At 33.5% G+C, this 27132-nt stretch overlaps 1 protein-coding gene across 2 annotated transcripts; it reads right to left on the bottom strand.

Annotated features, from left to right (window-relative positions):
• Nucleotides 1-270: 270 nt before the first annotated feature.
• LOC128162915 (bcl-2-like protein 1) lies at nucleotides 271-19944 on the bottom strand. Of its 2 annotated transcripts, none has more exons than XM_052826335.1 (2): nucleotides 19008-19944; nucleotides 271-3357 (listed from the first exon to the last, which is right to left on the bottom strand). In XM_052826335.1, the coding sequence occupies exons 1-2, from the start codon at nucleotides 19446-19448 to the stop codon at nucleotides 3229-3231; spliced, it is 570 nt and encodes a 189-aa protein (XP_052682295.1). In that variant the 5' UTR covers nucleotides 19449-19944; the 3' UTR covers nucleotides 271-3228. The 2 variants fall into 2 exon arrangements, with proteins under 2 accessions (XP_052682295.1, XP_052682296.1); XM_052826336.1 differs by lacking the exon at nucleotides 19008-19944 and adding an exon at nucleotides 13061-13764.
• Between the last annotated feature and the right edge of the window lie 7188 nt (nucleotides 19945-27132).

Genomic DNA, 27132 nt, shown 5'->3' with positions numbered 1-27132 from the left:
ACTTCAGATCCAGCAACCTCGCCCCCTTCAACATGTTCAAAACACGTTATTCACTTCAATTGCCACGTGAAATATCATTTTCCTGTAAACAGTAAAACCAAAAGTGGCGTTTGGCGCCGAGTGTTTAATGATATCATCAAAATATTTTTTTTTAAATGTTGAAATCTGTTTGTTGATAGAAGGGAACCCATCGACAATCAACAAAATTACATGTGATAATAAATTAGTAAATAAAAAGTTCTCTAACAAAAAACAAAGTCAAACACACAGTTTTTCATTCAGAAATAATTTAATATTCACATACTACTTAAACATTTTTCAGAGGCTGACAATAACAATAAGAATGGAGAAATGAATATGCTTAAAACACAAAAGTATATATATAACAAAAAACAATATGGCTGCCAACATAGAATGTTTTCATGTCATTTAAGATCAGTTTAACATTCAGCTTGTCTTCATTTTGTGTATACTATGCACTCAAACATTTAATTAAAAGAAAATCTAATTTACAAAACTATAATGCACCTAATTTTATTAACTGATATGTAACCCATATTAAGGTGTACTTAAATATAATTGTTGAGCTCACAAAGAACATAATCTGTGAGACTCTTTCTCATTTCACCTTGTAGAGACTATCAGGACAAAAGCTTACAGATTTAAAAAAATGTTCTATTCCTCCAAACTTTCCATATTTTCTGAGTTTCTTACACTTGCATTAAATAATAACGGACAACACTTAACTAACTTTTGGTTCGGTCGTGTATTCACACAAAAAACCTCTTTTCATTCGAATTTTTCACACTCCAACATGTACCAAAGTTATTGTTACAACTTAATAGAATGGCACATCAACAGTTATCCTTCTTGATTGATAGATCTCCTACCTTAAACCTATGGAAACCTGACTGCCTTATTTAAACAGCAATCCAGGTGTTACATGGAGACTGAATTTAATAATTTAAAAAATGAAATATGGTCAATAATGAATGAAACTTTTGTAAATTACAAAATTCTTTGTACAAGTACATTCATGTATATATTGTAAATATATATGTAGTATAGCATCATATAGCATGATAAAAAGCACAGGTTGTGATTGACACAATAAGCTCTTTTCTTTAGATGAGAGAAGAGAGTGATCAGATTGCATTACTACATGGTGAAGGGTTCTGCAAACTTAGAGGAATATGACCTACGGTACCATTATGGGTCACCATGGATGGATGCTATGGTCAATGTAGGTCAAAACTACAGTCACTGTGTATTATCTACATGGAGCAATGAAGAAAGCCAGAGAAATCGTGTTTTTCAAAACAAAGTTTACACACTTGTCAGCAGACAGTAACAGCTTTCTGTTACAGCGTCGTCCAGATTATACAATTTTACAACTTTTAAGAGGAAACGCCCATCCACTAAGATAAGTAATGCTTTCAAAATAGCAGAAATATACCATTCTTGCTTGTCAAGAGCAATTTTAAAAATAACCTGGTTTTCACTCAAAAAAAAAAAAAATGAAAGACCTGTAGTGGCATTACATCAGAAACTTAAAGTGCAACTGATTTTGAGGTGTTTGTTGTAAACGCTTGCAAAAAATAACAACTCTAGTTTAACAGCTAGTGATTTTCTGTATCTTCTTTCACCAAAATAGAAAAATAAGCCATGGGATTAATATTCAGCTCTACAAACTGACCAACTAAAGCGAGTTTTGGGGTATAAAGTACCATGCCGTAAATTTGAAACTATATTTCCCCCTTCTTCATGTAATTCATAGTAATTTTTATATTCGGTCTATATCAGCAATTCATGAAAGAAACCATTTCCCTGCGACAGCAAAAAAAAAAAACCCCAAAAAAATTCTGACTTAAATTCAATGTAGCTACTAGTAATTTATACATTTTCATGTACACTTCTTACTTATGATTCATTTAAATATACCCCCTCCCCAAATTAAAAATATATTTTTTTTAAATAAACAAATCTTTCAGTTGGGATCATTCTTAACATTGATTCCACCCTAAAATAATTAGGAGTAAAGATCTGGAATAGAAACTTCCTTGAATTCTGAAATCATGTATTAATATTCATGAAATCATCAAATATAGAGTTAGACTTTATACATCATGACAAAAATAATTCTGAAGGTATGGTACGGCCACTATTTGTACAACCTCTATTTGTAGAATTCTGTGTTTTTTTCTTACATACCAGTAATGCCCTAAGTTAAGCCATGAAGTGTAAGTGTGTATGCTAAGAAATAAGCTGCTACATCACAGAGGACGACCTAACAAAGGCACCAAGTTATGCAGCTGATTAAAAGATAATTAGTACAATTAGATACTTTACATAGTAGTTCTTGAAACCTTTCAATGGCATATTATAATGTTTGTGAATGACAATGGATATAAATATACACTAGAGAAGATGGCGATAATTTCCAGGGAATACCGTCCATTTCTTGTCTTATGATTCTATCTCTCCATTCTTTCCTTTCTTTACAAAAAATAAATAATAAAAAGGACAAGTGTGAAAATTGACAATTTCTAGCTTCAAAATAAAAATACATTGTACCCACAATAACAACATCTGCATCAGCCATCATTAGACTCATTTCATGTTCAACACACACTTTACAATTCCCATGTTCTGTTAACAAATACTTGTTCTTCAAATGTTCCATACACAAACACAGTAATCCTCCATATGTTCCCTCAGCAAGTACTGTTTCAGTTAACAAATACACAATAGTTTTACGTTTGGTTAACAAATATTTCTGTCATTCGTACTGTTAAACAAATATACCACATTCTAGTAGAACAATTCAGGCATTCTATCTCTTCAGACATTGCTTTCATCTGTACATAAAAATAAAACAGCTACTACTGACACTCAACTCACAACACAACATAAAGAATATCACCTTCTTTAGATTTCTGAATAATGGATTTCACCTTTTAATCATATTTTGCAAAAATTATGCATCTTTTAAAGACATTTAGACCCACTTTCTTATTGTTGGCCCCATATATAAGAACCTAAGATAGAAATGAAATAATCTCCGGCATTGATTTTTCTTGTGGAAAGCTTGGGAACTGCTGTCACAACATCCATGTTTAACAGAAGTTTAGACCGAGGCATCGTCTGCTGTTCTCCGCAGCGACCGATCCCCATCCCTGGGGGCTGGCATAAGAAGAAGAGTTTGGTCCCGTCTTTCTGGGCCTTATTTCACGTCCTTTGTGTCATCAATGCCCCCAACACCACTACCCCCACGGCTCCTAGGACCCCGTACTTCACCCAGGGGTTGTCGTCATTGTTTGATTGGTCCTTCCGCGAGTAGAAGTCGACGAAGCCTTGCTACAAAACACAGAAAATAGAGAATTGATTATAACAACCAAAAATAAACCACCATAATAAGTGATAAAAGCCTATATATCTACATGAAATATAAATTTATTTTGCAGATACATTGTATTCTCATTTCATTTTTCATGTTTTAAATGTGTGAGAGCACCGTCAATAGTGTCATATAGAGTTTTGTTTCTGTCAAAAAAAAAGTTCCAAAATTGGAACAATAAATTTTTCTACCCCTTTTTTGCCTGAATTCTCTTAAACTTTAAAACACTGTTAGCTATCAAAGATCTTGGGAGATTTATCTCCCTTATTAGAGAAATGCTACACATTAAATATAACTTGATGTCCTAAATCTCATCCAACAATTATAATTATGTTATTTACTGATAAGTCATGGTATACTGTACATGTTTGCTCCATAAATCAAAAGCTTACTTTATTTTCCGAGACAACCTCCGCGCAATTTTATGTACATGCATGCATCAGACTCTGACCATGAAAACTTTTATTAGATCTTGTGATATAGGAGTCTTTATTTTGTTATTCAACAGATGCCAAATTTGTCTGCACTTGTATCATAATAAATTATACAGCAATAGAACTGATTTCTACCTTTTTATGTCCATATTTACTTTAAAATAATGTTTATTTATAGAAAACAGGTGAACACATTATAAGCTGTTATCTACATGGTTTTGTTTTTAATGTACCATATATGCAACACCATATGTCGCCATAAAAAAAACATCACATGATAGCTATACAGCACCTTGGGGTTTGTCTGATGACGAATCTGTCTACAAAATGAAATTAATTTGTTCATAATTTTTAGAATGGAAGAGGGAAAGGGCTATGAAGAACTGAGATTAGTTCATTGCAACCCCTTCAGCATTAGATGTGAAATTTTAAATCTTAGATCCCCCCATCCCCAATCAGAAGAAGCTCGATCCACATCCTTTCGTGTTACACATGGAGGGTGAGATTGTTCTCTCTCTCTCTCTCTCTCTCTCTCTCTCTCTGGCCGTTGGTTCCTGTAACTGCCAGAGGTCATTAGAGAAGAAGCTAGATCCACACCCTTTCCTGTTACACATGGAGGGTGAGATTGTTGGCTCTCTCTGGCTGTTGGTTCCTGTAACTGCCAGAGGTCATTAGAGAGATGTAGCCGGAGACGAGGCACAGACACTTGTTAACCATAAACACCTTGTTTATCTGCACTGAGTAGTCTGTGTCAAGGCCTGATCTGTGGAGGCTGACTGAGTGGAGCTTATATATGCTGTGTTGTAATAGTTTACAGATCAGATACCTTAATCAAGCCTATTATTATTAATAAGCAAAGCAAATGAGAAAGAGCTCTCTGGTCCTGTTACTAATGAATACCAGTATCTTAGAAATGAAAGTCCTAACTGAAGAGAGAGAGAGAGAGAGATAGAGAGAGAGAGAGACAGAGAGAGAGAGAGAGAGAGAGAGAGAGAGAGAGAGAGACTTATGAACACATGAGAAGATTGATTCATGCGCTAATGAAGAAAATTTGTTCTTCATCACTGACCAAATGGAAGATGTTATTTATGAGCCATCTTGTCATCAAGCAATCATTTGTGGGAGCTGGAATGATGAGGAGATAAATCAACCCTAAGTAACCTGGCCAGAACACCAGGCGGACCCAGAAATACAGCTGATGAAATAACCTCAAACTAAGGCGTATTTATGTCTTACATGATGGACAAAGTCCAAAGCAAGGCTCAATGCATGTACATTGTACATGTGCATTATAAACAACAACTATAGATGGTTTGACCCCTCCCTCCCCTCAGTAAGATTGATGACGATCCGCTGACAACTCCCCCTAGGGTCCACAATTATTCAGACTTCCAGGTCATCAGCTGGTGATGATGGTGGACATTAATCTCCATATTAAAGCTTTGATCTGAGTGTGTGCTTGTATAACCGTATTTTCCTTTGGTTTAAAGGTTCAGACTAAGATTAACAAAAACAACATCTAATACCTAAGGTCCAAGGCTTCATATTTTCATTGAAACCTAAGATTTTATTATCATTGAGTTATAATTATGTTGAAAATAAGAAGATAAGGCCTGATAGGTTGATACACAAACTTGCATTTAAAAACTTGATGGACAGGGACATTATCAATGATACTGTATATACTGCTAGAAGATGCAGGAGAGAGAGAGAGAGAGAGAGAGAGAGAGAGAGAGAGAGAGAGAGAGAATAGGAGGAGAGATTATGACTTATATTGGAATACTTTTCATGAAGTGTGTAATATGTCTGCCATCCTTTGCACCTAATAAGTTCATTCATCACATTCTTAATCCCTTTGGACATCAAGGATTTGATTTTAAATTCAATAATTACGTTAATTTTGGTCAGTGACCCGGCTTAGTGACAAATAAGAAGTCAATCCTTCCAATCATCAACAAGTATATGACACCAAGATCAAATCAAGCCCCAAATGTATGAATATTCAGATTTCATTCATGAATGCAAGTGTTTGGCACCACCAATCCATTAATCCCATGTACTGCACCAGCCATTTCTGAATTACTATCCCAGGTACTCAATGCATGGTTCTTGATTGCCTGAAGAGACGACCAAGACTTAACCCTGTAAATTGGATGGGGACCAAACAGAATTCTTATGCCTTGGGATCCAACACAAAGAAACCTTAGGCTTGTGGCTTTGTGGTATTTCAAGGTCATTATTTTTTTGCCCTTTAAAAAAACTTGCCAACGGATGCCAACTGCATTCATTTGTGTCTTTTGATGCAAAAATCTACGATTAAGTTGATTAAAGTCTTGAAATTCATCTTAAAATGCTGAGATCTGATATTTGACAAGTTCAATGTTCTTCAGGAACTGAATAAGCTCAAATTGTAATTAAAAATCCCCTTGAATTTCTTTTATATATAAACTGCATAATCTATGACTGCAATGCTGCAAGAGATCTTGCAAATTCCTGTAAAGTTTTGAAAAAAAAGAATGGGTCTGACTCTCCAAGTTGATTTAAGAAAATTAATATAATTGAATAACAAATGATGACTTAACTTTTGATGCTAGTAGTGATAATTAATCTTAGAAATTGGTACTTCTTTAAAATTTGAATCATATAACCACTGTTTGACATTATTGTATCATTACAGCTAATGTAATTGAAACTTCAATGAATATATTAGTAAAATGAAACCTACCGGTATAACCTAACTCCAAGGACATTCAATTTTGATTCATTTTAAAACATACAGTAATTTATTCAAACTTGAAGAAAATATATGTATTATTCATTGTTAAGATAAGGAGAATGAATTTGAATTCACTAAAGAGTAAATTTGTTATAAGTGTGTTTGCTAAATCTGTGTTTTACTGTACCTAATGTCATTTATATAAGATACCTGCAGTAATAAGAGAAATCTAAAATTATTATTTCTTAGAACTAGTCCGTGTTTTATAAGGGTAGACTTTACGATATTGACATTTATATTTGATATACAAGTAACATAATACGTGAGTATATACACTCTTTTATAAATACACATCCCCTTGTCAATGAGAACAAGAAGGAAATATTAATTCGTGATTTTAAGTACAAAAGTGAGATAAAATTCCCCCAGAAGTTTTATATAACTAGTAATGAGGAACAAATTGATGGGCAATTAAAATTCAACAAATTGAATTCGTGCTGATAAAATTACATTTTAAAAAAAATCCCAAAATACTTCAAATAAACTAATTTACTGTTACTTGAAATGGTTAAATTAAATAATTAAAGTTAAATAGGAAACTCCAGGAAATGAATATCAAATAAAAAAATGAATGCAGAAAAAAAAAATAATGCTTCAATCTAATAAAAAAATAATTAATGCTTCAATCTAATTAAATAATTGGACAAATAAGCGATAAAATCATTAGTAGAGAATTTAGTCCATTCCAGAATTGGTATAATTTAGGGGAGTTTTATATGGTTTGTCTAATGTTTGGTTTACTTGGGGTTTTTTCAGGGTTTTTTTTTTGTTTTGACTTTGTATTTTAATTAAGTCATTTCATTTTTAGAAGGGGGTGTTTAGAGAGAGTAATTTATGAGACTGCATTGAATTCTTCTATGATGTTTCTAAACAAATACAATGTAAGATTATGTTTCGTAAAGTTGAAAGGAGCAAATAGATATCTGTTAAAACAAATAAATAAAGGTACAAAGAAATGAAGAATATTCAATATCAAGCCAAGCGATCACGATGTTGGAATGTTTGAACCACCCCCCCCCCCCCCCCTAAGAAAAATTTTAAAAATTAGGTAAACTGCAGAATACAGTTCCATTGTCAGATGTGCCACTGTGTCTTTTTATTAATAATAATTAAAGTCTTGTCGTATTCCACTATGATATGAAATGATGATTGAGTGATACAAAATAAGGTACAGTTATAAAACAGGCATCTATGTACAGGTACAAGCAATCAATAGGAACTCATTATATCGACAACATGTTGTCTGAATCACACATCTTGCCAATCATTAAACAGAGTTCAATGTAAATGCATGGTAACATTTGTAACACTTAACTTCACAATAAATGCACCATAAAAGTACAACTTCAATCTGAAAGGCAACCCTCTATGACATATTAATGATCTATTATAATATAATGTGATTTTATGAAAAAATTGTTTCTATTTTCTTTCCATAGAGTCATTTCCAAACAAAATGATTAAATGAAAAGTAAGTTAAAAGGTTGAGGGTAGAAGCAAAGTATATCATTGTAACAGCTGTAACTACCAGATAATCATACAGGTACCGGTACTTGTATATTTCTTTAGAACTATTATTACTATAGGGTCATTGATCCAAAACAATTATTAGAACAGCCATTACTGCCAGTTAATATTACATGTAAATTCCTTGGAAGTCTGTTCAAAGGCTTGAAACAATTGACAATCAATACCCAAAAAACCACCACAGCACGTAGCTAGACTAAAGTTTCCAGTGCATAGTTCCACTGTATTAGTGCATTGTTTGTGGTGTGCGCTTGGAATGTTTAATCTGGCAGCATGGCCTCTGTAACACTGAAACAATGTAAAAATGCCTCTCCTTGTAATGAAATTGGCAGAAACCTACCACCCACATGCTCAAACCATTTACATGGCCAGGAACATTTAAAGAACACATTCATTCACTTTTTGCATTGTTCAGATCTCGCTAAAGATTACACCTACATGTATGAATGCATGCAATTTCAGAGTGTTAATTAAATGGCTCTTTGATTTGCCGCACTGACACTAAGGAATGTTCATTAATAAGCATGTTACAAAAGGTCTCTGAATGGCAGCTAGCTCACCAGGCCATGAACTGAATACTGGAGTGCTTAGTGAATGTATTCTGAATGTGGAGATTAAATATTAACTAGAAGTGTAGTGTAATGTAGTAGAAATATATCCACATTATTGTAATCAATATAGAAACAAAACTTATGATGTAAAAGATCGTTTTGAAACTAACTCTCAGTTCCCTTGATAAAGATTTAAGTGTACAGTGTTGATATGCATCCCTTCAAGAATGTTTTGCTATGCATACTTACATGTTTAAAGGTATTTCAATGATCAGAATTTGAATCTGCACATGGATTGATGGAGAGGTGTCAGATGACTCAGGTTTGAGAATATGAGGGACTTCTGGGTAAGAGAAAGTCAATGGTTCACGCTTGTTCCTTACATGAACCCAAAAGTTTATACTACACACTAGGCCACACACAGATATTATCTCGGGATTTTGTATTTCTACTATAGTTTTGTGAACAGAAATCATAAACAATCCTTTACGAAATGATTTAAAAAAAATATATATCTAATCTCTGAACAGCTAGACAGAAAGCAGAGAAAAATCAATTTAGGAAAACAGTCAAGTCTCCTGCACTCGCAAACAGTGAGAAAAGTAGTAAAACAATCCCCTTGTCTGATCAATACACAGTACAATACAAAGCTCTGTACAATAGGACCCACATCTACAAGGTTATGGGAGAACTCCATCGGGGATTACCGAAGATACCCCATACAAAACACTTCCTGCAAAATACTGGTAACATAACAGGAAATTTGTCTGACCCATTTTACTGTGTGACACAATAATGTATACACAGGAAATATAGCGTAGCTTCAGGTAAATAAATAATTCAAAGATATGATTGGTTCCTGATCAGGAATAATGAAAGTGAGACTGTTCTGTGAAACTCATGACTGACCTATTGACATAGAAATATTTCTGTCCTAGTTTTTTTTTTTTAATTCCTCAACTTATTAAGCATAGTTATCAACTTGCAGTTAAATAATTGATGAAAACTAAAATTATGTAATATATCTGTATTGATTTTCACACATGGGAACTTTTCACTTCTAAGAATTATCCCTTTTTATAAACTGTTTATGCATTTGGTTCAAGTTGAAATACCTTGTATCTTGCACAGTGTATTGATTGAATGATTCTTGATCAGAAGTCAAACAATAAAACAGGTTTTTCAGTTTTCAAATTCCTTATTCATTAAAATTATTTTCCATGCTCTGTTTCAATCATCAATACAAACCTTTGGATTTCCTAACCAAGAAAACTAGCAGCCTTTTGATACTTTCAATACTTTGATTTCTTCGATAACCATCACTAAGTCTAAGAATATTCTGACATTTGTTAGAACAAAAGTTCTGACACCTACAGAAGGCGATCACTATAAGCTCGCACTGCACCTCAGAGCAGGAAATTCCACCCCCACAATCTCTGAGCTAAATCAATTCTCCTCAGCAAAGAGAATCCTATTTACTTAGCTCTAATGGTGGAAATTTTAATGACTGATGGTTAATCAATCATAGATGGGAAAGATTTCCAATCAAAATGACAACCGTAGGTTGTGGACAAATTACGCAGTATCGACTTGATAAAGATTATTGTTTTTGTAGTTTGACATCATGAAAAATCTGCGTATGGTAATTCTACGTTGTGACATCCAATCTTTGTGTCCGACATCCGATCTATTTTCAACATTACCTTGAATTGTGTAACACATATACAAGCTAAGTAAACAATGTATTTTCAGTTTTTAGTACATGAATTACAACCCACTAAAACATTTTTAAGTCTGCTTTAGTCTTTTTCTTGTATTGTTCTGATTTACTGCTGAAAACAAACTCTTGACTTCTGTTGATACAGGTAGGAGTTAAAACAGCCTGTTGATCTTAAAACCAGCCATGGGAAGGAGATATTCAAATACATGTAGGATTAAGATCTTTTTGTGAAGGAGAAAAGAAAATTGGTACAGGTAAACTAAATCTCACTGTAAAACACAAATATATACAAGTATAAAATGCATATATATATGCCACCATTTACAACTGATTTTATTTTGTCATCAATATAGTACATAAAAGGATGGTCAAGGTCATTCCTTTGCAAAAAACAAACCAAGATCAATACAAAAACAACCACGATGGGGATAAAAATCCTTGAACTTGAAAGAGAGAAATAAAACTCATCAGATTATACAACAGTAAGCTGGAGGCAGGAAAAAAAATACCACATCCTTCCTAATTAATAACCTGGATGCTTAGAATTAAACTACTGTAAAACATGAGATGGGGAGGGGGTTAAGCACAAAGCAAAACTTATACAAAGAATTGCAACAGATTGGGTTACTACTGCACTATTGACCTCAGAGAATCTAGATCAATGTAGATGACATTCTGTAGGGTGTATCTATTGATTGCAGAGCTCAGAAAGATGGAGGTTTGTTCTGATAAGATCATGGTCTTGCTATTACTTCTGTGGATGCTCCATCACGTTCATACTACCCTCTCTCCGAGGCCCAGTAAACTTAGACAAGTCAGTCCAGGTTCTCTATCAATACCTAGCAATGCCGTGTGTACTACAGCATCATTTGGTATTCATTACACTAGGGGTCCTCAGGAGATGCCTATATTGAATGACTTTGATAATCAGCCAGTAATTTCTGTGGTAATGGAAAGGTAATTAAATTCACCAGAAAATGACTTGGGTGTCAGGTGGTGGCCAGAGATATATCTCCCTAATGATCGATTTGGTCAGTTTCTGAAGCTGTCTGAATCACCTGATTGGTGGCTATTTTTAAATCTTAATCAGGGAAGATTCTGACGCAAGTGAAAGTATTTTTTATGATGAAAAGTTAGCACTACTAAATTCCATATTAATGACTTCATGAAACAGAAAACTAAAACAGCCCCTTCATTTACGGTATCCATGTTATCGTTTGAATGAGTTTGTGTTTTACTATCTGCATGACGAAGTAAGTTCCATGATGCTGTGACAAAAAGTTTATTAATGCAATGAATTATTCCATATGGAATCCAAGCATGACCATAGGAAATGCTGATGATGTTTTCTAATCATTTATGCAGTGTGTGTCTCCAACATTACCCCACTTATTACTGTGTATAATGTATTATATGCTGTCATTTAATCATGTCTCTATTTTCTCTATAACCATGACACATAAGGAGAGAGATAGAGAGAGAGAGAGAGAGAGAGAGAGAGAGAGAGAGAGAGAGAGAGAGAGAGATATTTGCATTGCAATATTCCATACACAATACAAAGAACCCATTATATAGATCTGGTGGGGAGGACAAGTGGATTTATTGATGAGGAACAAAGGTCATTGTATTGACCATTACTTGATGTTTTTCTTCCTGAAAAGAAATCTATTGTGGGCTACTTACGCAATACATGAAATGAATATGACAATTAGACATACATTGAGTACTTATATTTACAATGAAATAAGTCATAAGTACATTGTACTCATGACCATCATAGATAATGAGTATATTGTCATATCTTTATCATATGACCATACACCAGCTAAAACACAGTATTATACATTGACCATATTGTTTTATGAATTTATCTTGAATAAATTTATGATAAAACTTAATATTGATATTTTAGAATTAAACAAATGAAAAAAAAAACAACCTAATAGCTGATAAATACCAGCTTTAAGAAAAACTATAAAGTATAATTCTTCCCAGATTGCATTTATTTGCTTAACATGTCACCAGTATTAAAGCTGTTGGTTTTTTAAAGCTTATTTCTTTGTTTCTTCATCAAATATTTAATTTACACAAGTACTGTCATATTAAAGTAAGAGATTCGGAAGCTTTTTTTTGTTGCATTTTTAGGACCAGTGGGAGAAATTAAAGTCATCATATATGAAAAGGCACATGAAATTAGGCATACATTATAAAATTAATCATGGCCTTTAGATGTTCATTACACTGAACTGTCATGTTTGTTATGATTGTACATTCCTGCATTAGATGTAATTGATATGGACAGGTTGTGTACAAGTATTACACTGTCAGGCACATCATTATATAACTCGGAATGTTTATCCTAGTTACACATCAGTAAACTATGATGCACGTATGTTGATGCGACTGTCAGAGAGAGAGAGAGAGAGAGAGAGAGAGAGAGAGAGAGAGAGAGCACACACACACCACAGATTCTATACTGAAAATGAAACAAGAAAACCCTAAACTTTTTCTGTTGCAGTAAGCCCCTAACCATCGAAAATCTCAATTGTTGACAATCAGAATCACTCAACGGTGACCATAAGGAGCAGGTGTTGCGTCCCCCCTTTGTCTAACGGGCCTGTGTCACCCAAACAAAAGAGACCAAGAATCACTTACCCATCCCCCGTTGTGTGAGATCCAGTCTTTGAGGTTAGAGTTCATATACGTGGCTACCCAGTCTACTACAGAGTCTACTAACTGTGGCATGTTACGGGACACACACTCGACGGAAAATGCCCCTCCGAACCCGATAAGCGCTACCACCCTGCCCCAGTTAATACCGTTTGAAAACATCTCGTTTGTCACAGTTGAGAAAGTGGACTGGGCCGTATCGGGTGTAATATGAAGGCTAGTCACCATTTCTTGAAAGTCACATGAATCTTGTTTGTTTTCAAACTCGTCCCCCAGTTTTCTAACCGCCTGGAACACTTTGTTGTTTTTTCGCTGGGCCGGGCCATTTTCCCACTGGTAACCGTGCTTGCTGAGTCGATAATTCACATAATCAGCCACAAGGGCACGGTAATCTTCCTCTCCCATGTCAAACCCTGAAGTATTTCTACTATGAATTTGAAACACACATTGTCACTATATACTACAGAATAAGGAACAGCGAAAATAAACAAGAAAATTCCCCAGAACGAGACACTACGGTAATCCCTTTCCTGTACGCAAATCACACTACCATCTGCAAGTGAATGAGCCGCTAACAACAACGAGAAAAAACCGGCAATGAATATTATACTTCCGTTAGCAAAATCAATAAACTGGCGCTTTCTTAATACAATCTTCTTAAAACATTTCAGACATTTCCATTCTTTTGTCTCATTTTTTCTTTACCACCAGACAATATCTTGTCAAGGTATTTAAAATATGTAAGTTCATTGAAAAAAATAGGTCAAAGGTTATCTTGAAATAGAACATTTTAATTGGCTGGCCTAAAATAAATACTAAGGGATAGTCAAAAATGTAAACAGATACACGTGTTTGGAATTCGATAAACAGATAGGACTTTTGCAGTACCTTTGTTACATTTGTATGTACTTTATCTTATTATTTTTTACTCATGTAATTTACATGTGTATAATCTCCAAAGAGTATACTATAAAATTATGAAATAAGATATAACAATGTTAAAAACTCATAAAACGTATATATACATATGTACACTTACAAATACATGAACATACAATTAATATACATGAAAAATAATTTTAATATTTAGGATATTTATACAGAGTATTTGATGACACACGAGAACACGAGAGAGAGAGAGAGAGAGAGAGAGAGAGAGAGAGAGAGAGAGAGAGAGAGAGAGAGAGATTATACCTTAAGTTAGAAAAAGCGTCTAAAATAGTTCACACAAGGTGAATAACGTTAGCTATAGAATATATTGAGCATTCAATTATTTTTCAGCTATACGTCGAAAGAAAACTTGGCACCCATGCTTTTATGACCGTTCTCCAAAGAGAAGCCAGCAAACACCCCTGTACACCGAGCTTAATTATTTCACAGAGAGACTGAAGTTTAAAGTCCTGAAATTATTTCCCCCTGGACGTACAAAGACCGAACAGGACGTTACTAAACTCCGAACTCCGATAACATAAAGGTTGATATCCTCTGATCATGAGAGGCGGATAGCCACATCTACAGACATAAGGCGCGGATCATGGAATCAAACATCTATAATGGACAACCACGCAGGCGCGGATTATGTAATTAAACATTCGTAGAGAACAAGGCGCACATACATAGACAAATAGGTGCGGATCCACAGGCACCTGGCTTTATATATATATTTTTTTCTCATTTGATTTAAAATATATAAATCTACGTCTATTGCTAGGTAGAGGGTGGATCTATATATTTTTTATCAAATGAGAAAACTATTTTACGTTGCATCTGTTTGTAGATCGTATAAGAAATACTAATTGAATAAATACTGCGCAGATCATTCTTATATTTTATTGTTATATATCTGGATATTTTCACATAAATAATGGAATTCTCAGAAAACCGGATTTATGAGTCACACTTTGCATGTCTTAGCGACTCCTGCAAAACTAAAGCTAGATGACGTGTGATTTTAAATATATTTAAAAAAAAAAAGAGATTTGGAACCAAAATTAAAAAGAAATTAAAATTCCCTGCCATGTTTGTGATATAAATATATACATTACATGACTGTCTCGGCACATCATTTTTCAATTGCATTTTGTCAACAATAGCGGGAAGTACATTGATGAAACCAAAACATATACTTTACAGATTTTTTACACAGTGAGATAACTGAACGAATTACGTATATATCTTGTTTGAGAAATGGCGAATGTGTTTAAATATATTGAAAGGGACAATGACTTAACTTATTCACACACGACAAGATTTAACATAATGTTGTTTAAGGGACCATGGGAGAACACGATGCTAATTGCGTATATCATATTGTTTGATTGATCTTGGTATAGCATATATCGTAAGAAACTAGAGAGCAAAATTTGTATATTGCGTAAAGGAGTATGATACACTAGCGCAAAAGACTTTCGTATTACAAGGGTCAGTGGGAGAACACTTGTAACATGTGTATAACGTTGGGGAGAAATTTATGAGAATACTCAGAATATATTACAAAGGATCACGGTACATTGTTATATTCAGTATTGCCGGGTGTAGAGTGTACGGAATAAAGGTGTTTCACTGTAAAGTACCAGTACAGGGTCAATGGATCTATACCGTGAGGGATCACGGTACATTGTTATATTCAGTATTGCCGGGTGTAGAGTGTACGGAATAAAGGTGTTTCACTGTAAAGTACCAGTACAGGGTCAATGAATCTATAGCGTGAGGGATCACGGTACATTGTTATATTCAGTATTGTCGAGTGTAGAGTGTACGGAATAAAGGTGTTTCACTGTAAAGTACCAGTACAGGGTCAATGAATCTATAGCGTGAGGGATCACGGTACATTGTTATATTCAGTATTGTCGAGTGTAGAGTGTACGGAATAAAGGTGTTTCACTGTAAAGTACCAGTACAGGGTCAATGAATCTATAGCGTGAGGGATCACGGTACATTGTTATATTCAGTATTGCCGAGTGTAGAGTATACGGAATAAAGGTGTTTCACTGTAATGTACCAGTACAGGGTCAATGAATCTATAGCGTGAGGGATCACAGTACAGTAGTGTAACGTTTATTGTAAGGAAGTGGGACATTTGACTGAAGTACAGGGTCAGTCAATGTAGTGCATGGGATCATTGTACAGTACTAAAATGTAAAAAATAAGGTTCTCTACTGTAATGTACTGATACAGGGTTAGTTAATGTAGTGCAGGGGACCATTGTACAGTACTAAAATGAAAAAACAAATAAGGTTCTCTACTGTAATGTACTGATACAGGGTTAGTTAATGTAGTGCAGGGGATCATTGTACAGTACTAAAATGTAAAAAATAAGGTTCTTTACTGTAATGTACTGATACAGGGTTAGTTAATGTAGTGCAGGGGACCATTGTACAGTACTATATAATGTATAATGTAAGGAATAAGGTTCTCTACTGTAATGTACTGATAGAGGGTCGGGGTATATCGCTGTACATTATGATATAAAATATAAGGTTATCCTGTACATCCATGGCTATACCGTACTAATGCAGGGTCAGTGAATATACTGTAAGCAAAAGATCATATTAGTACAATAATATAACGTGTAATGTACCTTATAGTGTAGCGTAAGGGATCATAGTACACATACTTAAGGGATTAAGGTACACATAAACAATGTTGCATTAATATGTAAGTGAAGTGTACTGTAAGGGATCATAGTACACATATGTAAGGGATTTAGCTAGACACAAACAATGATGCATTAATATAAGGTAAGTGAAGTGCAATGTAAGGGATCATAGTACACATGTGTAAGGGATTAATTAAGATACATACAATTAACCAATAGTGTATTTGTAGGTGAAGTGTGGTGTAAGGGATTATTGTGTACATATGTAAGGGATTAAGGTACATACAACCAATGATGCATTAATATAAGGTAAGGGAAGTGTTATGTAACCTTGGCATCATTATGCAATGCTATACCGTATTGTCTGATGGAATACGGTACACGACTCATATAATGTACAAATAAGTAGAAGATATCACGGTACAGTACAATCACGTACACTGTTTAGTGAAGGTACATGACAAAATGTACTAGGACCGCCGGAAGAGCACACAGAAATAGGTCATGCGCGGTGCATAATGCAATGACAATGGACAAACAATCATTATTAAACAAGTTAAAAGAACACGGAATATGCCCAATATGCAAATGTCTTATCTCATAGTGCATCGTGAATGTTAGAGATCACACGACAAGACTTTGACAATTACGCAGTATAAAGTGTTCATAGAACAATCATAGGACTCTCTGTAACATACGTAGTGCTAAGACAAGGGTCATGTGATGTGGGACCATATCTCAATGAACAAGGCCATGTGTAAATGCATGGGACTAAAATGCCATGAAATGTAGGGTACAGCATAAAGGAACAAATCTATATACATGTACATGTATGATCCCAAGGGCGCAGGACAATCTTTTACATATGTTTTGATGCTAGGGTATAGAGTACTGGGCAATGTGTATACGTATATGATACACATATAGGTAGATTGGACCGCTGGACAATACTATGACGTTATTACAATACTTAAATGAAACATATTCTCTATAGAGATTTGAACAAAGAATGGAGAATCCTTCATAGAATAAGCTCATAAATGAAATCACTGATATATACGTATATGATATACGTGAATGTAGAATGAACCGCTGGATAATATACTACGACGTCATTTCTTTATTCATATGAAATACATTCTCCATGGAGAATTGGACAAAGGATGGAGAATCCTTCATAGACTAAGGAACCCTTACAACTGAAACCACCGAGATACAGACCTTTACTATTTAAACATTCATTAAATATATCCCCTTATTTTGATAGTCAGTGCAAATCTTCGGAGCTTCGTTTCGGATAATAAGTGTACAATTTGCCAGACTAAACCATGATTTAACGTTGAAGTACAATATTCACATTTTTGATAAAACGAGAATATGATTTATGTCATCTATATTTTTTCTTATGATTCTTATTCTATTTTACATTGCAATTTACACACACGTATGTGTAACCTATTTCATTGGAAATATACCGGTAGATAAATGAACTGTTTGTCACAATATATTTGCTGACACGTCGGTATTTATCTACATTTTGCTTATATAGATATGGATAAGGAAGGACTTAATATTTCAGTCAAACTATATCGGGACTGACATTTTCCTTATACATACAATGTACTTATCAGCACAGTGCCAGGTGACCGATTAAATTGCGTGGGTTTAAAGGACTTCACAAACTCTTTATATATGTATGTAAGGGACTTTCGATTTCGAGATATAATGAGATCTTGTATAAATACATGTTTCAGTTGACTAGCTATAGTACCTATTACAATATAAATAACTATTTACTTTTCCAAATTTAAATCTTTGGTATGAAATTTTATATACATATAATTCAAAAATGCAAAGAAAAGATTGATTGCAATTTCTTGCTGTAAGCTAGAAAGGCATTTCGAAATTCTTGTTTCGATTTGTTGTTGAGAAAATAACTTATCATTCTCTCTCTCTCTCTCTCTCTCTCTCTCTCTCTCTCTCTCTCTCTCTCTCTCTCTCTCGTTTTAAACACCGATATAAACAAATATAAGTTGTGTTACTATTTAAACCATGAAACGCATTTCATCAATGACCTAGAGAAGATCAAAGTACCCCCTTTTACCCCAGAATGATAACCTACCCATTCCCCTTGATCAAATTTCTCTGTCTCTCTTTCTCTCTCTATCTCTCCCTCTGTCTGCCTGTCTGTCTGTCTTTCTCTCTTTCTCTCTAAAATGTCCAGCCGTAATACTTCTATAATGTAATCATTATACTTTAAGTCACACATGATACTGATACAGCTGTATATCAAGGTACGTCCTTGTACATGTACTATACACGATGATAACCTACCCATCCCCCGTGCTGGTCTATCCACTGACGTAGGTCCTGTTCTATGAACTGTGTCACCCAGTCCACGATAGAGTCCACTAGTCCCGCCATCCCTTTCTCCACACAGCGCGTGGCCAGGGAGCCACTGAACGCGAACAGCGCCACCACCCGACCCCAATTCGTGCCCCCTTGGAACAGTTCCTCAACCACCGCCTTAAACATGGGATAACACGTATCGTGGGTCACGTGCAGCTGGTCCACCAAGTCCTGGAACTGGACCTTGTATAGTTCCTCGAATTCGTCCCCCTTGTCCCGCATTGTGGTGTGGATCTTGAGGGGGGGATCCAGGAGGGGCGGGCAGTGAGTCCATGTGTGCCCATTCTTCGACAGACGATGGTTCAAGTAGTCAGTCACAATATATCTCGTTCCCAAACGGTCCATCTTACGGCTAGCGATCACCATATTTCATCCATTTTTGTCAGAATATAAACGCATTCCCTAACATTTCACATTTTGTGATTTGTTTTGGTCGTCTGTTTCGAACGGCTACTGAATCCTTCACATTTTTAAAACACACCACAACACTGGAGAATATCTCACGCCTAATAGCGCTGAACAGGTACGTATGTCTACCTGTGTGCGTGTTTACTTATGTGTGTACCTAGGGAATACCTTTACCTAGTAAATATCAATCTATGGGAGCGGACGAGTGTACATGTATAATTATGTATTTATATATGTATGAACCTTCAACCCTGCTCGTCCATACACCGCGGCCAGTAATTCTCCCAGCCGTATATATATAAATCCTAAATCCAATTAGCTCAGCCTGTATATTCCTTGCCAAGAGCCATTGTAGTAACTACCATCTTCCACAAAGCTTTCACAGGCACTGACAACCTTTTTTTGATTGCTGACGCATTCATTTTAAAATGTTGACATATGCGTGAGAAAAAAATAAAATCGACGAAATTGGACTCTTTTTTTTGTGTCGTAAAGTATGTAAATTTAGTCAACCATATTATGGCAAAAAAGATTTTTAAAAGAACGATTGTAAACAAAAAGATGTCTCCTGTTTATTTCGACAAATACTTATACATGAAAGAAACAAATAATCACGCGATGTTTTTTTTAAACGTAAACACACCACTCCGTATTACAAATTGTATGTGATTATTTATGTTATGAATATACAAGAGGTGATTAATGATCATTTGTGGTAAAGACATACTGCGGAAATGTAAACTACAGTCTTAAGATTGTTAAAACAGAATAACACATTGTTTCCAAACCTGTTAATTTACGTAGTTATATATTTGATATAATCCCATCGATTTTTAAAATGCATTATTTAGCACTGGAATACCATGCACCCAATTAAGACAGTAGAACCTAGTGTATGAATTTAACAGATAGTAATGTACTTTACAAACGCGAATTAAGTGCATATGTTTCGACAATTTTCCATTTATTTAAACATTTTACCTTATTTAACATAATCAATTATATATTTTAAAGTGTTAAACATACATATATGTACATATAAACCTTAAGAGACTGTCAACTTAAGTATTATTATGGAAAAAAATCAAAGATAAACTGCCGAATATCTCAATTCGATTTATTCAGTTAGACAAAGTTATCTGTACAAATCAAAGTAAAAAAAGTGACATATAGCTCCAATGGGCCGGGTGTAATTCGATGATGTATAATGTTGTATTGTACTATACTCATGACATACACATGTCACAATAATAAAATATTTACTCACTTACTTGTCACTGAATTTTATTTCATAAATTTAAGTACAAGACTACAGTGGTGCACTCAATTTATAGTTTGATAAAACGACAATAGTACATATGATAAATAATTAATTGATAAGAATTTAATTATTATTTTATTACACTTGAATATGTATAAATTTATATACATTAAAATATTAAGATAGCTTCTTACGTGATAAAGGATAGTAGGATACAACGATTGCATAGATTTTAATAATGAATCAATGAACGAATGAATAAGCCAATGAAAGAATCATCAAATAAGAAAATAAATATATAAACTGAGAGAGAGAGAGAGAGAGAGAGAGAGAGAGAGAGAGAGAGAGAGAGAGAGAGAGAGAGAGAGAGAGAGAGAGAGAGAGAGAGTCTTGAGATTTAATGTATTTGTTCAACCAACAACTTTAGTGATTTGAATTGAGAATATTTAAATTCCTCTATGTCTCCTTATACAACACAATCCCTTACACAAACAAAATATTGAATGGGATCGCCATTGCTTATATGAATGAAAAATTACAGGCTTAAAAGTTGAATGAAACGAAAGTTTGGTGATTTGATAAGAGTTTCAAACATCGAAGGAGTGAACTAAACTGTGTAAAAATAGAACCGCTGCAATATTAGAAAAATGCACCGTGGGCGAAGGACATCAAAGGATTTTTTGTATCTAATTAGGACAGGTATGCAGTACAGATATCACGGCGCGGAATGTCCGGACTTTGCCCTCTATAAACATGTACATACCTACCAAGTTTCGTGTAAACCTGTTATACAAATAAAATTGTGTTCTATATGTATATAACGATGTCTATACCATAAGTACACCGTATAACACACATTATGAAGCTGTCAATATCGGTTTAGTGAATCAGATAACGTTAATGATGTACATGTTGGTGCATTTCAATGAGAGATCTTATCGTTTAGATCCACAAAATCTTAATGTTATTTTTTTTTGGTGATTTAACAACAGGAGTATGATAACGATCACGTGTTCCGCCAATAAACTCCCCTGGTAAAATATCAGAAAATAAAATTGTACCAATTTTTATAGCAAAAAGTCAATTATCAAGACACTGTTTACAATAACTATTTGTCAATGATTCCTATATGAACCTTTAAGATTAGATAGAGTTACACTAAATTGGAAAATGTCTCTTGGCAATCGATCCAATTATCAAGCTGTAATTTTGAATTTACATCGAGATAAAATTAACCGTGTTATGGATTATAAAACGAGAATTCAAGATGTAAAATACAAATGAATGTATGATGATATTCCGATAACCCGTCCTCATTTATTGTCCAATACCTGAGAAGAAACTGTATTGACATATAATTTTAAGTTTATACACAAAATTTATAAGTAACATTTCCATATTATGGTATACACGAGTAAAAGGTTAAATTCAGTTGAAGAAACGCGGTTACCCACATTTAAAGTTTTTAAATACCCAAATAAATGTGGTCATAAAAAACATTTGAGCGAATTAAACATTACGATGTGAAAGCAATAAAAGACGATTGTAAATGATTTTTCAAAAAGGTTTTTATTCTCATTTGATTCTTATCTTATAGGGTATGGGGTAAAATGAATTCTAAATTTAGAAATGACACACCGTTAGTTATCGGACCATTCCTTGATGGCACGGGGTGATATTTCATAACATCATGATATGTTGCAATGTGCTCAATATTATTCTTTTGCATAGCAAATGAAATTTCATTTGGAATTCGAGCCCCCCCCCCCCAAAAAAACACAAAAAACCACCCACCCAAAAACACCCCCCCCCCCCCCAAAAAAAAACAACCCAAAACAAAAGAAAAAAAAAAAACAACAACCCAAAAACCAACAAACAATTAATTAATTAATTAATGATTTTTATTTCCATAAATCGAAATTGTTTTAGTGGTCCAGTAACGTGAAGACTACAGTTGCATTGTGAGTACATTGTAACATTCAGATTTTTAAAATCAAAATTTTTAAAATCAAAGACTCCTAAACTTATTTATAACAATCGAATTCTTTGCAAATTTTTCATTTTAAACTTTTAATATAACAATTAAAATAGGTATCTTTAGAAAAATATAACTATATATTTTTAGATAATCTATTTGATTAAATATACCAAGATGTTTTGACCATTCAATAAGTAAACTACAATAAAATAGATTTTTTTAAATTAATGATTCCAGTCCTAATATAAAAAATTAATGAATTAAAAAGATAAAGGATAAAAATCATAGATTTTATAACATTTTAGTATACGTTTTTAACAATCTCTTATTATATTTAGGAATTCGAGTACAATGGATAAAAATCCATTAGTTTGATACGTAATGGCTTTTCCCCTTAATGGGGTGTCAAGCTTAAAATTCAAACTTCATAAATAATCTTCAGTTTCTTCAATATATAACTGAAACATAATCAAAGGAGAGAATGGTAATAAATGATAAGATAGTTTTACAATCAAGTTGGCAAACAAAGATTTTTAAATCTAGATGTATAAAAATTGTGTTTAATAATGAAGAGAAAAGCATGAATTGATTTATATTTTTATTATCACAACCAAAATGAATGCAATTTTACTTTCTTTGATTTCTCATATAATTAACGTCAATAACGGAATGATACTGCGACTAAAAATGAGTTATAGTCTTTGTTTGATCTAGAATTTGAATAGAATTTAATTAAAAAGAAGAGCTTTGCATAAATAAAAAGGAACAATTCAAACTTTAAAGTTAAAATTTATGGGCTAATCGTTTAAATCATTTTTAATAAAATTTAAGGAAGGTCTGATGATTATTTTTTTTGACCGTCCTTGAAAAAGAAAACTCACAACTTACACGTTAAGAAACGTGGTGGATTTTGATCGAAAACAAACTGTTCATCCAATAATTTTAAATTGAATGGATTTATCTCAAAAAATTACTCAGGAACTGCCATGTACCCGATACCTGACAAAATACGTGTCAAAAAAAGTATCATTATTCCAAAGCAAAAGCTGCCTCTGTGATCTCTGCGGTTTATAAATAAGCGCAAACTGTTTCAAACCATTTTATATCGTATTAAAGTAATAAATATTTAATTCATTACATGTACTTATAATATAATTTTTTACTCTTCATTATAGATAAAAACGGTCATTTGACCTTTGAAATGACGAAAAATTGTACAAAATTCAAACGTTATGTCAGGCGTATTTTAAAATACGTTTTTGACGTTAGTCTTACTATGACGTAGGCGACATTCTTTATACGATATAAAATAATTTTTTAGCCAATCAGAAAGCGCATTACAACTAGAATTAAATTATATAAAAAGAGTTGATATAGACCTACCTTCTGTTACAGTAATGTGTTCTAAATTTAGAAATGGCGTAAGTAATCGGACCTGTGGTACGGAGAGATATTTCATGACATTTTGATGTAGTGGCGTATTTCACACCGCATTTCAATATATGAATAATTCATAAAGAGACTGCCAATACTTCGTAGAAATTATTTTTTTAAAATAAAATTTAAAAGGACACGAAAAGTAATATATTAAGCTCTACCTCATCTTAAAAAATGATTTGTTTAGCTTTAAACTATTTTGTCACGGGGATTCTCTTAATTAAAATATTTTTCCATCACCGAATCTCACAGTCAAATAAAACATTTAACAACCTTATTTACATTATTCCAGAGGATAGTCCTATTGCATAATGTTTAAAAATGTTTAAATTTCAAAGTAAAACACCCCCCTCTGAAAATCTAATGCTAACTTTATAAACTATATCTCAGGTTATTAGCTCCAATCAAACAATCAACAAGCCCCTCTGCTACATCTTTTTCTATAAAATTCTTAATATCTTGTTCGAACTCCAACTTGACTTTGGCTACCAATTCCACAAACATTACATGTAACTCCCATGGATCCATGAAACTAATATAAGAGATCACTTTCTTCATGGCTTCATTCTTACTTACCCTAACACAGCTTGAATTGTCTGAACAGCGCATTATGAAATCTGTAACTCTATATAAATCACTATTAACAATTACACCGAAATTTGTTTTTCATCGTTTATTTAGTAAAGAAAAAATTCCAATGGCATACAATTAAAACTGATTTCCTGTATTTCTTATTCAGAGGTCTTCTCATTTTTGTTAAAAATGGAGTCTAAAATAGCTACGACCATCCAGCTTTTCTAACTTTGTTATCGTATTTATATGGTTTCCTTTATTTAAAAGGTACAGCCACTTACCATACAAATGCCTACACTAATAGAACCATTTTAACAAGAGCTTGGACTTTGAGTAGTTGTGTTAAACAGCAATGTGACGTAGGCATGTCTATTATATCGCTGGCCACTCAGATATGGCTCTCTGAAATTAACAAGATTTGTCTGGCTTTTGAGCTAGGCCCACGCAATCGGTGCATATTTCGCTTGAAACCGTATCATTTTTAACTTGTTTTGACGCACGAAATAGATAGTTACGTCCTACTGAAAGTCCAAGGTCGTGTTAAAATGGGTCTAACTCAATTCTAAATACCAGATCAAATTTGATGGTTCTCGAATTTGATAACAATATGTTGAAGTAAGAGTTCTCTCTCTTATACCAGGGACTTTTATTTTTTTTGAACAATTTGTTATGGAAACACATTTTGTACATCATTTTATTTGTATAAATACTAGTATTGAAGTACGCCCTCTAAGTCTGTGGAAACGAAAGTTTTCTTTTTTAGTAGTTCGTTTTTGTGAATGTTTTTCACTGTCCTTTTTTACGGTAACTTTTAATCTCGATTGACAATTTGTTTTAAGTGTGAACTGTTAATTTCTTCTGCTTTAATTTAAAGATTAACAAACCTTTATTTGTACGGTGCTGACATTAGGCCGTGTAAGCAGTGCTACGACATCACATAATCACATTATTATTATCTGAAAAGTAGATGAACTTACCGATTGGTTTCCTACGAAGATTAGAGCCGCTATACTAATTTTGAAGTATGAATACTGATAGATTCAATCAACACACTACACCACATTTGCTTGCCTTTTAAAAAAAATTATGAAAATAATTATGAATATTTAATAATCATGCAAAGTCGAAGTTTTATTTAACAAAGTTTGGGTCAAAGTTAAGTAAATGGAGGTAATCGACAAGATCATTGATATGAGGTTTAAATTCATTGATTTAAACAATATTTTATTCAAGATAATATATTGAATAGGATTAGGCAGCAGGTTCAGCCTACTTTAGCTCTCTCCCTAAATTAGTTCTCTCAAGTTTGCTCATAACAATGGCTGTAAAAAGGTTGTTTCTATGTGGTCCTGTTGATATGATTACTAGTATATTCGCTGTAGAAGAAGATTTTTAGGACATCAAACTATGTCCGTCACTCTTTTAAGGCTACATAATTATTTCTTCCTTTGGAAAGAGATGCTATTTTATTTGGGAAATGTTTATTATCCTTTACCTTAGTATGCTTACAGCATGTTTGGATGAAAATAGCCGAGTGGCTTTAGAGCGGAATTTGAACATGGCAACAGTTTACAGACGGACGGAGAACAGCCATTGAAATTTATATAATGAAGAAATTATGCTTAATTCTATTGTTTATTTCGATAGGACGTTACAATATGGAGGTGTCCCATACCACCTTGATAGTGACTTTCATTTTGCATAATATTGGGAACATTATCGCTCACTTTGTATATGAACAATGATTGGCAATAGTATTTCGTAAGTATAGGGTTCTGTTGTATGGCGTGTTGTATCAAGTGATCCAAGAAATAATTAAAAAATACATTCTCTTGATCTAAAATGAAGCTTAAAAAACCGGATTAACATGTTTATCTCATTATACGGTGGAAATCCTTTATGGGATAAATTTTTGATATTCCACTGTGTGTTCTTAAGCCACGTGAATCCATAATCAAACCTTACGTAGATTTGGGCAGAATATTGACGAATAATGAAATAGTAATAAAATAATTCACTTGAAAAGCAGAGTTATAAATGTGCAGCATTTAATGCTGATTCATGTTTTTTTTTATAAATGGAAAAAATATACCAGAAAATGAAATGTTTGTTAATCCTCAAGGAACTTTTTCCATGCGTAAAGTTGTTGACGTCATGTAGTGAATGTGTTGTGTAGCTCCCAATTATCATGTTTACAGAGAGATTTAGGTTTAACAAAAGATTAAGGTTTAACTTGTGGTAAAACATTTGATTTAAGAAATGAAGATAATAATTTTTCTATTGATCGACGTATCAAAGAAAAAATTGACCGGAAAACTTCATCAATGATGAAAAAGTTTTCCGGTCAATTTTTTCTTTGATACGTCGATCAATAGAAAAATTATTATCTTCAT

The sequence above is a fragment of the Crassostrea angulata genome, chromosome 9 (genome assembly GCF_025612915.1).
Source record: "Crassostrea angulata isolate pt1a10 chromosome 9, ASM2561291v2, whole genome shotgun sequence".
Lineage (NCBI taxonomy): Eukaryota > Metazoa > Mollusca > Bivalvia > Ostreida > Ostreidae > Magallana > Magallana angulata.
The sequence above is the reverse complement of the archived record's forward strand: the minus strand, read 5'-3'. Positions and strand labels throughout refer to the sequence as shown.

What these genes read in the sequence shown, in the direction of transcription:
- LOC128162915 (XM_052826335.1), bottom strand. Translation starts at nt 19,448, where the DNA reads ATGGTGATCGCTAGCCGTAAGATGGACCGTTTGGGAACGAGATATATT. An exon ending in TAGACCAGCACGGGGGATGG is followed by an intron (nt 3,358 to 19,007) that starts GTAGGTTATCAT and finishes TGTGTTTTGTAG; the next exon opens with CAAGGCTTCGTCGACTTCTA.